Source organism: Podarcis cretensis (genome assembly GCF_951804945.1).
Source record: "Podarcis cretensis genome assembly, chromosome: 7".
In the NCBI taxonomy this organism is placed as follows: domain Eukaryota; kingdom Metazoa; phylum Chordata; class Lepidosauria; order Squamata; family Lacertidae; genus Podarcis; species Podarcis cretensis.
In genome coordinates, this window is record NC_137176.1 from 31,797,532 (window position 1) to 31,813,756 (window position 16,225).

The following is a 16,225-nucleotide window of genomic DNA, read 5'->3' on the forward strand; positions in this document are numbered from 1 at the left end:
GCCAGTTCTCATGGCAAGCTGCTCCATAGGAACAGTTCCCCACACAGCAGCTGCCGCAATGATACCATTCCAAGCAGCCATTTTGTGTCCAGCGGGCCTTTTAAAAATTATCACTATTATTATCAAAGCACAGTGCCATAGTATCTGGTCTCTCAGCCTCGCAAGTCTAGCCTGAGACATTTTGTTTCCTGAGATGGAGAACAAGATGGCACACACATTCCACACACACATACAGAAGATGAGTGTACTGGCAACCGAATCTTAATTCCACAGTGAAAATGGGACAGTGTTGTCCATCATACCTAAGGGAAAGTGCAGGATTCTCAAGTTTGGAGTGGGAGGTACAAAGCAGGATTCAAGGCACGTTCAGTTGTGCCTTATAATTAGGCAGACTGTGCTGGCCAACTCAAGTGACAAATGCTAGGGGTTACCTATTGCTTCTTGCCCCCAGCATTTGCCACCTGAGGTGGCTGGCTCACTCTGCCTAATGATAGGGCCAGCCCTTAAGCTACAATTAAGTAAACTATTAATTAAAGGGTAATGTAGAGATCAGTTGGTGGAGCACTACTTAAATTAATGAAAGTGCGTTAAAGTACTTCTTCTGAATAAGCTCCACTAAAACAGAAAAGGCTATACATTTCCCATTCGTTTAAATGAATCTTGCACAAACCACATCTCCAGAGCCAGCTCCAGAACAACACACTATTTTGACTGTTGGCATCTGTCTGTCTCAAGAGGCAGTGGACTTTGGGGATGAAGTCAAATCACTGTGTTAGCAGCACAAGCCTACGAAGTATGACAAGATCCCCCTCTCGGCCTCACTGACGTGGTCCCAAGGAAAGTAGAGCAATATGTTTGGCACCAGCTGGGCTGGATGGAGGTCTATAAAGCGCTATCCAACCATCTTAGGGACTCCAGGTCAGATTTGTGCAGGGTTTACCCCTTAGCCTTCTCTTCTCCTAAAAACTGTCCTATTTATCAATGAACTGATGAACTCTATAAATTAATTTAGCCTTTCAAGCTCAGTTCTCTTTAAAACAGCCTTTGTGTTAATTTCTTTTTTTAAAGTTTCATCTCTTAGATAAATAGACTAAGGTTGTTTTTTTCAATGTATTAATGCATTCAATGCATGAAAGATGGATCTTTTGTGGCTTCTTCTCACACCACTACAGGAACGTATATGCTAAAGAACTATGTCACTGACCCACACATATGGCCTCCTTCATGCACACGTTACCAGACTGGTAAGAGGCAAGCAGCTCCCACACCAATATGGTAATATGTATTACTTTGTCCCCTCCGCCCCTGGGAAGAGGAATGAAGTGTGAAAATACCATTTCAAATACTACAGAAATGAATAAAATAAAGAAAAAGAAATCAACAATCATTTTTATGTAGAGCTAGGTTGCCACCCCCCAGTTCCATCTGGAAAACAGCAAAACTGTGAAATAATCGTTTCTTACTATGATTTCATATTGCACTCTAAAGCCTCATGGACAGCCTAAAAAGCTTTGATATGTCAGAGGCAATGGGGTGCTGTATTTGTCTTCTAGAAATTCACTGTGGGTAGTATTTTCAATAAATTCATTCATTCAGGCACACTGTATCCTCAGCCACCCTCTAAAGTAGGCCTCAGATATCAATATCAATGAAAAGACCTCTGTAATAGAGGCTGGGATCTTCTGAGGTTGCTCTCACCAGGAGTTAAGCATATAGTATTGTACACAATTCTCTGTTTGGGCTGTGCAGCATACTGGTAAGTGCAGGCATACCTTGCTTTATTGTGCGTCACAGATACTGTGATTTTTACAAATTGAAGGACTGGAGGAACTGCTGCTGCTGGGTTGGAGATGAGGCTAAAGGGGCCTGTCCCCACCACATAGCAGCTCCTGAGGTTCCTTAAGAGGATGTGGGTGCAAATGTTTTTTGTTTTTAAAAAGATGATGCCATTGGCACACTTAATGGACTATAGTATAGTGCAAACAAAACTTTTATATGCACTGAGAAACAAAAAAGAATGCGTGACTCGCTCCATTGCGATATTTGTTTTATGGTGGTCTGGAACCAAACCCATAATATCTTTGAGGTATGCCTGTACCAAGGAGGGCAGATTTAGCACAACAGGCAAAACGCACAGGATCGCTTTGGGGGAAAGCACGAGGGGCATCAAACAGATAGGACAATGTATCGTCCCAAACCGGTTTGAAGCAGTTACCTTTTACAGCTTTGGGGAAAAAATGTGACAATAAACAATTTCAACAAAAGATACCATTTTAGAATCAATGACTTGAAGAATTCAGCGTAAAAGAAATAAAGGAACAGTAAAGCAAATCTGAAAGCTATTTTTTTAAGAAGAAAAGAAAACGCAAACCTAGAATCAGAGAGAGAAGCGACTGCAAAATAGCTGGTAAGTGTTTTGAATGAATTAAGATGGCAGGGAAACAGAAAATGCTTCCCTTCACTGAGAGGCCTGCATGTCTCTATGCATAGAAGCATGGCTGCATAGATGTTCCTGCAGGGAGCTCAAATATCTGACTATGGAAAGCAAAAAGCTGTGGCATATTTCCAATTGTGCATCCTCATTTGATATTGTAATGCATGTCATTCAGAACAGCCCTTCATGGCTTTTGCCTGAAGCGTGGGCAGCCCTCCAGACAGACTCAAGAAATATTTTTTTCCAATGTGACACATGCTCTGAAGAGGCCTCTTACAGCGGTAACACATGACCCAGTAATGGGGTGCTGACCCTCCAGAGCAAGCATTATCTGACAATAGATTTAATCCTCTGCTAAGCACAGCAATTCAAAACAAAAACCAAACACTCTCCCCCCCCCCTCCTCCCAGCTGTATCCAGATACATTCTACTCCTACAAGCTCTGCTTGGCTTGTACAAAAGCACCTTCGTAATTGCCTGCAGAACTCCGATCGGGAGTAATTAATTTTACTTCAAAATATAAACATCTTGGGGGAAATTACACTGTATAACACATGGAATAATCTGCTGACAATGAAAGACAAAGGAAAAATCAGACCAAATTGAAAGCCTAATGAATAATTTATTTACACCCCAAACAAAAACACTTAACTTACAGTATTTAAGAAGAAAACCTTATGTGCTTCCTTGATGCTCTCACTCTGAATGCCTCAAAATATAAATGTGTGAAATTGCACAGATTTCACCCTAACTTTAGAGGTCAGAGTAAAATTTATTTTCAATAAAATATAAATTGACCCAAGAGTAAAGAGTCAGGAATGTTGTTCCCAAATGTTAAAAATTAAGCATGATCTATTAGTTTTTATTGTCTTGCCTTTTTATTGGTTTAGATATAATTTTATGTTCATGTGCATTTTGGGAGATGCTTAAGGGGGCTTTATCCAGCACAGAGGATGTGGGATACATATAAACTCAAGTAAGTAAAATGAATACACATAAAACCCAAGTTCTGACCATTTATGCCATTTGCTTTCATTTATACTTCCTAACTTCAGAAGCAAGGAAGGATCTTAAACCTGAAAAATGATACTTTCTACAGGAAGAAGGGATCCCACCAAGCTACTGCCAGAGAGAGTTATGCCTGCAGCAAAAGACTGAGCAACCATTTCCTGCCCAATATGTCAAATTCCATGTTGCGCTGCATACTTGGAACAATCAAAGATGGTGGAACTGCACGCATCAGGAATGCTGGTCATGGACTTCAAAATGAGGAGAAGGAGCAGAAAGGAAAAGCTCTTAAACGCAATAAAGCAATAGGGAAGAAATCTGAGCCTGCCTGTCATACGAGAGATTCAGTACATGCAACTTAGATATTGAGAAGAGTGAATCCCTAGATTACTGTTTGCAGTTAAATTATGTAAAACAGCAGCATTTCTCACATCAATAGCTGCCATTCCTCACATGTGCACATATTTCCATATACTTAGCAGCACTTCTTTCAAGATGATATCAGTGATCTTTCTCACAACTATAACTTGAGATACACACATGGTAGCTGAACTTAAACACAATTGGTGTTCGCATAATGTGAATATGGACTTTCCCAAAGGCTAGAAATGGAAATCAGGCTTCACCCAAATGTTTGTGAGGTAGGTTAGGCTGAGAAGGAGCAGCTGGCCCCACATCACCAGTGAGCAGCGTAGCTGAGAAGGGTTTTGACACTTACTCTGTCCACTACATCACACTGCTGCCGCTACCGCCACCACTGTTTATTTCTAGCATTATTAAAAACCCTGGAGCTACAACTCTAGAACACTGTTAAGACGGACACATAAAAGTGTGCTTATTCCCTTATGGGGCACAGATTAGACCAGTGTTTCCCAAACTGGGGTCTCCTGGTGTTTTTGGACTACAACTCTCATCATCCCTAGCTAGCAAGACCAGTGGTCAAGGGTGATGGGAACTGTAGTCTGAAATCAGCTGGAGATGCAAATTTGGGAAACACTAGATTAGACTAAAACACCAACCACTGGTCCTGTCCATTGAGAAAAAGGCAGCAGAGCCTTACTACCAAAACAAGCAGAACCCAAATTAAGTTCAGTCCAACCAAAAGTGACAGCGGTGACAGTCATAGAACACCAATGAGGAGACTTCCTTTTTGAGACTAGACGTTCATGTGGACTACAGAGTGAGGTGAAAGTTTGCTATGACTGGTTTTCTCGCATGCTATTAGTATTTTCATCTGAAAGCAAGCTGGTTCGCTGTGGTCTGCAAAGAGCGAATATTCAAATAAGAGGAGCCAATGTTAGCAATAATGAGAAACATCACAGTCAGGTGCCTCTGTCTCAGAACAGCAACCAGACAACTTTTGTCCCCAGCCTAGTGTTAAGGTTTTCAACCACTAACTTGGGACTCAGTTGGATGCTGGGCAGGCAGAGTAAACTTGTTAGGGTCCTTCCACTCAACAAGCTACAACATTAGGGTTCAGGTGCTTCCTTATAAAGAGTCAAACTTGAAAATAAGCATCACATGTCAAGCAAAGGTCCACAAGCTCCTCTTGCTGAGACTAGTCAGGAAAGCAAATACCTTATGGGGAAATGGAGAGCTATGCATGTGTTCTCCAGTAAATGGGGTACCAAAGATTATTTTAAATCTGCCCAAAAAGCACCAGAACCTGATAAGCTTATAGAAGTCACTGTCAGGATAAGAGAATGGAAGGCAGCCAAAAACCATAAAAGTCAACAAAATTATTCATTTAGAGTCTAGACTTCTCATTCCCGCACCTGTTCTTTTTGAATCAAGGTTACCTTGGGACTCTTCCTGCTATAAGAGATACAAGTATATATGTCGGAGAGTACAAGCCGGAGAACAGAACCATAAAGATCTGCAGATGCTGTGGAGTACATTACCATCCCTACTTAGCTGCAAAATGTGAGTCTTCCTTGCACACAAAAAAGAACAGCCGCTTTGCACTCTGTCAATGCAGCCCATCATCGCTCATATGTCCCAAGCTGTTGCACTCTTCCGGTTGTTCCTCTGCATCAGCCCAGTCAGCAAGAGGAGATTAATAAGCAGAGTGAAGAGACGAGCCCACATTCTAAGTGGCTAGGAATTGAACCACTCTCTCTAACCATCACTCTGAGTGAGCATCTTTGGCCTTTATTGATTGGTATGCTTGTCAGGAATTGTTTTGTCCATGCAGTGGGGAACTTCAGGAAGAAGGGCCTTGTGCAGGCTTCAAGCTCTCTCCATGCAGCCCTCAGAATTCTCCTTAGTCCTTATCTCTCATCACACATCTAGAGTCTCTTACAAAAGGAACAGTCACATCTGTTGTGTCATCCACATTCAATTCTGGCCTCACCCACAATTGTCATGTGGCCCCCAGACGATTGCCCAGGAGGGAATGAGGCCATCAGGATAAAAAGAGTTCTCCTCTTAGTCAACGTAAGCATGCATCTCTGTTTGGTGGTGAGGTAACTGGGGTGGGTGGGTGGGAGTGGTTCACAGGCTGCCTAGTGGTGGGTGAAAGGTCATGTGGACCTTATGTGGTACTATCCCACACCCATAGTGCAACAATGAAGATTTACTTTTAAGGTTTCCAATGTCCTCATCATGGTTAGGAGATGATGAGCATGAGAGAGGCGCACAGTCTGTCTCCTCCCTTCTCCTACGTTAAAGTTAACCCAGGCACTAACCAGGACTGCCCTTGTAGCCCAGGGCTGAAGGGTTTTTTTGGGAAAGGTGATCTGGCCCATCTTTTTCTCTGTTATCCAGGGCTCCTGATATGAAGTTACATATTAATAGTTAATCTACTAGAATTCACTAAAACTTAGTTTTAAGGGGTGGTGTGGGGTACAATTAGAGAACTGACTGATTGCTTTTAAAAGGAGGGAGGAGAGAAACGCCACAGCTTTTCGCTCACTACAAAGTGACACAAATGTTCCTGCAATTAGTTTGAGCAGAAGTCTGAACATTCAGTTCGAAAGCACGTCAAAGTGCAAGTAAATAGGTTCCACTCTGGCAGGAAGGTAAACGGCGTTTCCGTGCGCTGCTCTGGTTTCGCCAGAAGCGGCTTAGTTATGCTGGCCACATGACCCAGAAGAACTGTCTGCAGAAGTGGACAAATGCCGGCTCCTTCGGCCTTTAAAACGAAATGAGCACTGCAACCCCAGAGTCATTCGCGACTGGATGTAATTGTCAGGGGTCCCTTTACCTTTACCTGAACATTCACAACCCGAGGGGTACATATGGATATATACCTTTAGGTGACAGGAAGACGTCACTTTGTTGTCCTGCCACTTTTTCTCATGAAGTAACACAATGGGTGCTGCCCTAAGCTGAAGGAGGGTGGGCTAGAATTGTAATAAGTTCTAACACTGTAATAAGATTGTTTATTTAATTAACGGAATATGAATCCACACAATCTTTCTTTCTTGTCCAGGCCAGCCTGTATATCAATTCATTCTGTCCCCTGTTCCCACTTCTTCCTCTGGCTTCTGTCATGCAGTTTCTATATGCTTCAGTAAGTCTCCCCCAGTCTTTATCCAGTAAGTCTCTCCCTACTGTTATGTTAAATGTGCTTCTTTAAACCCTTTCCTGGATCACCATAGTACTATATTCACTGCTGCTTAGTCTTCTGAAAGTGGCTTGGAGGAGTGCATTCAGCCTGCATATTGCCCACAAAAAGAAAAAGATCAGAAACCAAAAACCTGTGATAACATCCCTTAGAGGCTTGCTATAAAACCCACATTTCTAAATGTCTGTTTATTATTCCTGAATTTCCTAGATACAGTAATTAAAAACTAAGGTAAATGAGACTTCTGTTAGAATTCTACACATTTAAAAGTTTTCATTTCAAAACTGGAATAGTCTATCTATGGTTGTTCCCATTTAATAAAAAGTGAAGACTTGTGTGAAATCTTTTATCCCTGGCTTTAGGTCATAAACTTGAGATTGAAAGTTTGAAATGTGGGTAGTATTATTGCTTAAGCCTTTGAGTATTTTTATATCCCACTAGCTCATCTTAAAAATAAATGAAACGCTCTCCAAATAATTACATTTTAATAACCTTTCAGGAAACAAAGTACCCTGAATGAAAACTGGTGTATAGAAAAATGGATAATATTTAACTGGACGTTTTCAAAGCAGCACAGATGGTTCTTGGGGTTTCAGACCATATCATGGCATGTTTGCACATAACCAAGAACCCCGCAAGCACACTCAGAAGTTGTTTGTAATCATTAGTGTGGTGGCCACCCAGAAATCCAACCATGACTTTTATATGCTACCTTTTCTCTGCATGGAAAAATTCAGTGGGATTACAAGACAAAATGCTATTTGCCTCACATTACAGGTCAGCATTTTTGCTATTGCCAATTTGAGAAAAACGTTGGTGTAATATCTTTCTGGGAGGGGAAGGAGGATAGTGGAGGGTAGTGTGGTTGTAAGTCACTTTAAATTAAATTAAAATTAAATTAAAATAAAATAAATTATTCACTAGCTGCTAGCCAGAGGTTTGCAGTACTGCAGAGCACAGCTTTAGTATTGTCACAAAATGGCCCTCTACCTATAGGGCCAAACTGCAACACCAAATGACAGATCACAATACTGGACCTCATAAGGCTAATGAGAATTTAACAAATGGGAACACGATTGTTTTCTCACAAATTATATAGAGGAGAATGGGACAGATATGTCCAGCTCCATAAGGTTAGATGTTGAGCACAACAAAGAAAAACCAAAACATATCCTCTATATGAAACCCTCAGAAACTATGGTTTGAAGTGGTCTGCAAACTACAGTTTCTATTAACTTCGATTTTGGCCAAATGCCTGAATTAGCAAAGCATAGCTGCAGCTGTTATCCCACTTCTAGGTGCCACTAAATCTACAGAAAGGAGAACTAAACAGGCCAAAAAACAAAAACAAAAAAACAAAACCCCAGCTAGCCAACTCTAAACCATGGCTTGCAGTTTGCAAGTTATTTGAAAGCTCAAGTCATGGGTTGCACACTAAAACCATGGCTTGTACAAACCATGGTTTGTCAATGTCCAATGTCTTTCATAAGATGAACGTAGAGAGCACAAGGAAATAAATGTGGGTAATATCTATGTCCGTTATCTAAGTATTTTTCTTGTTTACTCAAGTGATGCCCATGTGTTTTCAAGAGCAGTTTTTCGTGGTTTTTCGTTTTAAGGAAAAATGCCTTGTTTTATGTGCTACTTTGCTGAAGGATACAAAATACAGCCTCATGAATAAAAGCCAAGGATGGTTACATTCTATACTTCAATTTTACAGCAGTCTATTTCATGTCTAAAGCAGCATTAGAAAGAAAGCTATTTCCCGTGAGAATGAGATTCTCTCTTTCAAAGAGACCTCTGAAAAACTGATTATCACGATCTCAAACCCAAGGCCTAGGCTTATTAAAACCGTTGCTGAAATACCAGATAGTAACATTCAAAATTACAGCACATGTTCCCTTGGGCTTGCTGATGTGTTATCCTGTTTCCCAGAGTGAGAAAGACTCCCACTGAATGCTACAAAGGGTTTCCTGACATCACACAAAAATATCCCCTTCTGATTTTAGTGTTCCCACATGGTGGAACAGAAACAAAACGAACAAAGGGACATTGTAGAAACAGGACAGTGGTCATTCTATACCCTGTGAATATCCAGAGGCAACAAAGCAAATACCTAGTAAAAAAATATGTAGCTAAGTTAACTCATCTGTTTATTAAATTTCATCCTTCTAAATCACTGCAGCTGAGAAGATGACATGGGTTTTGTTGAGACATAATGCCAAACCATGGTTTGATGTTTCAAAAAGAGAAATGAATCTCACAAACACCAAAAAACTGATGAGTTTATACAATTATTTATACAATGGCCCCAACATGTTTTTGCCCAAAATGCCTTTGCCAAGGGCCTATTTCCTTGTTTTTAATTAATTCATCTCAAGTTTCTGTTGTCAAAAGAAAATGGCAAAATCTTCACTGAGCACCTTGTATAAAGACCATCCCTTTATGTGCTCTACATGCAGCTACCCTTGAAGATAGTGAAGAACTGAAATTGGCGTAGAATGTGGCCACCAGGCTACTGAGCAGCATTGTGAACTGGAATGGCATCAATTCTTGAGGAACTGGACCAGCTGCTGATTTGCTACTGGGCCCAATTAAAATTTTGACATTAGTTTATAAAGTGCTATATGGTTTGGGACACGCATAATCAAAGGAGTACCTCTCTCAATATTTGGTACCTCGGACCCTTAAGATCTGTGAGAGTAGTCTTCCTTATGGTCCTTCCTATGACTGCAATATGCAGTGTCCCAAGATAGGGCCTGCTCTGCTGTGGCACCCTGGTTATACAATTCCTTCCCACTAGAAATATGACTGCGCCTCCTTACTGCTAGCTTTTCATCACAAAGTGAACATGTTCTTCTTTCATCAGGCATTGGGAAGTTGGGAGCAAATGATTTTAATATATGTGTTTACAGTCCTGAGATTCTGTGCACAGGATTTCAGCCAGTGTCTGTCAAAGGCTCCACTGTTCTGCCATGGGGTAAACAGACTGTGTGTTATGTTGCTGTTCAAGGCCTTATATCACATTCCTCTGGACATACAGCAACACATACTCTACCTCACTCATCAAATTTTCCCCACAATACTATTCCTTTAAAAAACCCTCTCTGCTTCATAAGGGTTCAGACTGATACTGCAATTCTATTCACATAAGTCTAAAATAATTCTGTAGGGACACAGGTGGCGCTGTGGTCTAAACCACTGGGCCTCTTGGGCTTGCCGATCAGAAGGGTTGGCGGTTCGAATCCCCGTGACAGGGTGAGCTCCCGTTGCTCGGTCCCAGCTCCTGCCAACCTAGCAGCTCAAAAGCATGCCAAAAAACGTGCAAGTAGATAAATAGGTACCGCTCTGGTGGGAAGGTAAATGGTGTTTCTGTGCACTGCTCTGGTTTCGGTGTTCCGTTGCGCCAGAAGCGGTTTAGTCATGCTGGCCACATGACCCAGAAAAACTGTCTGCGGACAAACGCCGGCTCCCTCGGCCTGTAAAGCGAGATGAGAGCCACAACCCCAGAGTTGTCCGCAACTGGATTTAACTGTCAGGGGTCCTTTACCTTTACCTTTAAAGTAATTCTAACTCTGCAATCTATGTATGTCTTTTTAGATGTAAAGACCACTGAGTTCAATAGAACATATTTTCACGTTAAATGAGTACAGGATTGTAGCTGAAATCATGCAGAATTAGCAAAGTTATGCAAATTAAGAAAACCTTCCTACATTTTGTCAGTTTGTAACACTTCAAGGCCAGACACATTGTGTTTCACTGATGCAGTTTGTATTTTCAGAATGCAGTTCTTGATGTAGATGTGCTCCCTTGTGTGTGAGCTGTTCTGAGAATGAAAACTGGGTTAACCCGCTTTTCATCAAGTTTACTTGGAAGAAACCAGACACTATAAAATCTCAGTCATGCTCTGTAACCTGGCACTCCCTCAAAGCTTCCCAACATACAGTTGTTGTGCATTACGCCTTCAAGGCCTTTTGTGCTCCCTGTAGACTACAGAGTAAAAACACACACAATGGAATAAGAAACCTTCCTTAAAGAAACTGTTTGACGGAAGATCAACGAAGCAGAGCCATATAGAAAGCTGAAGTTGTTGTGTGTACTTGTCCAGGAAAATTGGTATGGTTTGCTGCTAAAACGTGACTATCTTTCAGATTGGTATTTATTACTAAGCTGAGAAAACTGAGGGAGTTTCTTTTTCAGATGTGAGATGCTATAAATTGACCACGCAGTAGATCTTCTGTAGATAAACAGCTCACATCCTTGTATCTTTATTAACAAACACCCAAGTTCTCAATGAGTAAGTGCTGAAATATGACGCACCAGAAATGATGCAACGTACAAGCACAAGGAAAACTACACAAGCAGCCAGCTGCTGTTGTAATATGCTGGTAAGCATGCAGTTACGCAGACATTTGGAAAATGCTCTAGATATGTTGGAAGTAACTGCTGTGCTTGTCAAACGAAAGCTAAATAAGAAGGTATACAGTGACATTTCTCCTCCTTTCGTTTAGTGAAAATATTTGTTAAAAGAATGCTCCAGAATTTTCTGCATGAGGCTCAACTAATTTGAAAAGGATAATTTTTTAACGATTGCCTATGCAATACACAAACATGAGCAAATATAGACGGGCATTTTAGTTATGCAAGTTATTTAAGTTATGCAAATGTATGACCACTGCAGCAAGAAGACAGTCATGTGTATCACTTCTCCATGCAACAAAAATAATTTTACCACTCCGCTGCTTCCACGTGTTTCCAAACCGGTGCACTTCTCTTCATCATAAAACCGGTACATCAATTCTCCATTAGTCTTTCGATCATGGTGAGAGACTGCAATGCTAGACTACGTAGACTTGATCTTGCTCAGGAAGAAACAGGCTTCCAAAAGAGGTTGCCAGAAACATGGAAAGCAAGTTCCTTCCCCCTCAATGAACTGACTGCTCACACAGTTGTATGATGTGACACATAACAGGGAAACAGAAGGGGGAAAGCAGGCTCCAAGAAACTTCGGCTGTGACTCCCAAACATAGCACACAGAGCTGGAGCAAAGCCGATCCGCCAAGAGACTTACCATTCACGCCTTTGAGACTCCCGTTGATGCCATCCCCATGCTGCCTCTTCTGCGCATTCTTGAATTCCTTTAGGGATAAGTAAAGGACTTTTCGTACCACCCTCTCCTCCGACCATGGAATCCCATCACTATCATCCTAATAGGACAAGAAAAAAAGAAATGAGACATTTTACTTAATATTTCAAAACATGCACATATACATTATTCTGGCGGCCAAAATGAGTTTTCAGCTTTTTCAAAAAACAAACTTTTGGGGTTGTTGTGAAGACAAAATACCACTGTAAGGTTTATAGGATAATGGATTGGATCAAAAAACATTCTTCTGAAGAAATAAGCAAATAAAATGAAACACACAAAAATGTAAGACTTCTGTTTTCTTGGCTTTAATTTTTAATAGAAGGGAGCAATAAATAAGTCATATTCAAAAATGTGCTGGAAGTGCAAAAAGGAGAATGCAACATTTTACCATATGTGGCAGACATTTACTTAAGCACAAAATACTGGAAGATGATTATTAGAATAATTACAGAAATATTAAAATATGAAGTTCCCTTAGATCCTGTATTGATATCGCTGAACTATGTATCATCACCAAAAAGAAGGAAGATAACAAACTTAAACCCTATGGGCGGAGCGGAATTTACCCAATGAACCCCATCAGTGGCAGCCCTGCCAAGAACACCCTCTTGCGCGATGGGGCTTCCCCCCTTCTGCCCCCATGTGTTACTGCACCTCCAGAAATTGGCTGGGTTTGTGTGGGAGAACCCCTGGAACAGCACATGGGGGAGGGGGGTCAATCTATCTGGCAAACTGCAATGCTTGCGTAGACAGAACAATTGTAATGGTGCAACACTGAATTCCACCCTATTTGTTAACAGCTGCAAGGATGTTATTGGCTGAAAACGGGTTACATTACTGCCTCCCTGGAAAGAATGGTTTAACAAACTTTGGGATTTGGCTATGATGGCAAAAAAAAACTTATCTAATAACAACAACTGCAAGTGAATGCAGACATAAATTCTGGGGAAACTGCTTGCCTTCTACAATATTGCCAATAATTATCTCTGCAAAATCAAGTTCAGATAGGTCTTTAGGTTTTGTAAGAATAAGGCTGTAATTTTATGTTAATTCATACGTACTTGCATAATATTGTGATGCAAAGTATTTTTTGGAGCAGGGTTTTGTTGATTATTCATAATTATTATCAAATTATTAAATAAATTTTAAAAATGGGGGGGCGGGAGTAGACTAACAGGCCCGTTAACTTCAATGGGTATATTCTGAACAGAATTTAGCTGGATACAACCCATATAAAATACTAATCTTTTGCTATCATGTTTCCTATGTTCCAATTTCCCCATTCTGCCAACATGTTTTTTGAAAACAGTTCTTTGCCCTAGAGTTTCTCAAGGGCTGCACCACAGCCAAGTGAGAAAATTAGAGTTTTTTGGATGACCTTCATTTCAGAAAACATGAGCCAACTCACTAACACAGTTCAGTAAGAAATCCAAACACCAGTATCAATAATCCATTCCAGAGGGTAAGAAAGTTTACACACTGCATGACAAGTATGGTCAATAAGACTGCAACATTTTTTCAACAAAAACAAAAACCTATTTTGAGCGAGATACATCCTGGATACTTAAGGCTGAAAGCAATCCTCTGATCACTGAGCCCAAATGTTTGCTTTCAGTTCTGTGACAGATTACTTGACTGCCTGAAAAGGAAAACAGGCAGCAAAATACTAGTGATAGCAAAGCAAGTTAGCAATTTGGCAGAAGACGATCATTATACACTGGGGAAACACTACTGCACAGTAACAGGAGAAAATTATGCCTAGATTCCTTTGAACATGAAGCATATGTACATTTGAGCCAGAACGACAGCATCTGTGGAAGAGTTCTCAAGGCAAGCATGCCCAAACAAAACTTAGAACCTTTCTTATTTTCTTGCACACAGCCAGCCCCCACCAGTAGGTTCATCACGAGAACGGAAATGTGGAAAATAACGACAAAAATTATATCTGAAAGACAATCCCTTCCCAGCAAATAACCCTGAATATTCATAAACTATGCAATAGAAACTAAAGAATTAAACCACAAATGCCCACTACTTAGAACCAGAGAATTGTAGAGCTGCAAGGGACCATGAGGGTCATCTAGTCCAACCCCTACAATGCAGGAATTTTCTGCCCAGCATGGCTCTTGAACCCATTACTCTGAGATTAAGAGTCTCTCGCTCTACTGACTGAGCTATCCCAGCTGTTCCCAAAAGAGGAAGGGGAAAAACCACTCAGGTCCCAGCAAGGATCGAACTTGACACCCCTGGCTTACAAGGCCTGTGCTCTAACCACTGGGCTATAGAGCAACTTCTATTACAGCGGTGGCGTAGAAGAAGCCCCAGAGCATCACACGAGAAGCCCACCTTGCAGTTCCACCCCACATCACATCAGTCCTTGGGAAACTGGATTAAGCTGCTCAGTGTCAAGAGTCACGGAATTGGAAGGTTTGTTGTTGCGGTGGCTGCCTTGTTGTTGAAGTAACCTAAGTGTCAGGCCTAAGGTTTTCAAAATCTAATGATAATCAGAGTCACAACTTGGTCACATCCACATGAGACATGTTAATGGGGTATTTCACATATTTTATTGCTGCAATGAGCAAAGTCAAAGTTTGTGTGTTGTCCAAACCCAGGCTTCTGGTTAAACTCTCTCCTTGCTAATTTTGAGGTGGTTAGTGCACACAGAAGTAAAAAAAGACTGGAGATAAGTAGAGGAGCAGATGGCCAGTAGTCTGAAGTCAGAGCTTGGCTAAACAAGTTATGCGAACCACGCCAGTAAGTCTTAGTGTTAACTAAAAATTAAAGTTAGCAGTTATATAAGTCAATCAAAATAGGAAATATCCATTTCTGTTAGGAAATGCTTGACATGATTAAGTCAGCGAAAGGCCAAGGAAGGGCGATACATGATGCTGGAACTTGCTCCCAATCCCTTATTCACGGTTAAGAAATCGGAAACATGAGGTGCACCTTGTTTGACCCAGTGTGCAACTACTGCTTGCTTGTTTGTATGTATGTGTGTACGCACAGATATACACACTACATGCAAAAACAAAACAATGAAAACAAAACATACACAATACGTTTCATAATTTCTACTTCTCTGCTGAAAGAGCACAACACACCACTTTTGCTATTAACATGAAATAAGCTCAAAGATGAGTCGTCCTGTTCCCTCTGCCGCAAAAAGCACATTTCTGCTCTTATTAAAGCTGTGTAATGCTTTAGGCGCTTCACACACAAAAATGAAAACTAACGACAATACCCTGCTCACATGCTTACAATCTAAATACTGCAGAGGCACAGGGAGATGAGGACGAAGCAAAGGGAGATTAGCAACGTTATATGGACAGGGTCTTCATAAAAGTTTGCAATCATGATTACACATCAGTGAAAGCGGTTTTCTCTTTTCGGTATCAGAAAAAAGAATGCATGCTTATCTAAGATGTGTTTCACGTAGAATTCTAGCAGAAAGCAAGAAACCTACAATTTAATTAACTAGCCTAAAATCTAATTAATTAGGACGTGAAGAGAGAAAACGCAGCCGTTTGTATTGTTTCACTGACAGAGTGAATTCTGCTGATAGGATTAATTTTTAAATTATTCCTGGCACACACTGAGCAGCAGAGCTAGTGACCTACGAAAGGTACAATCCATCTTCTGGGACATCGCCGTCATCAGTCTAACACAGAGGACACTGAAAAGGAGACTCAAGTGAAAGGTATTTCTGACATACCGTTTGCCTTGGTTGTGGACAACTTGTCATTTAAAAGTTGAATTAGAAGGAGATTATTTCTGGTTCCCCTTCTGTAGATACTGGAAAATACAGCTGCTAAGCTGATATAATTCCTGGTGGTGTAAATCTATGTAATATCAGATCTGGAAAATACAAGCAAGTTCAGCTAATCTAGCTCCCACTCTAGATCCGAAATACAATTTTCCTGTTTTATCATTGAGGTGTTTTTTTGGGGGGGGGGGGATTGTGGTGTGTGTTTTCATTTTGCTTTGTTTTCCTGTAAGTCACTTTGAAACCCTTATATATTTAAATGTAATTTTAATTAACACCACCAACCAAACACCTAATATTTTC

The 16,225-nt window shown here is 40.8% G+C and overlaps 1 protein-coding gene across 2 annotated transcripts in view; it reads right to left on the reverse strand.

Annotated features, from left to right (window-relative positions):
- JARID2 (jumonji and AT-rich interaction domain containing 2) overlaps positions 1–16,225 on the reverse strand; it is a 187,120-nt gene that overhangs the window by 82,096 nt on the left and 88,799 nt on the right. For both annotated transcript variants that reach the window (XM_079983263.1, XM_079983262.1), the window contains exon 2: positions 12,082–12,217. In XM_079983263.1, coding sequence (XP_079839389.1) covers positions 12,082–12,217 — 136 coding nt within the window. The remainder of the gene's footprint in view (positions 1–12,081; positions 12,218–16,225) is intronic.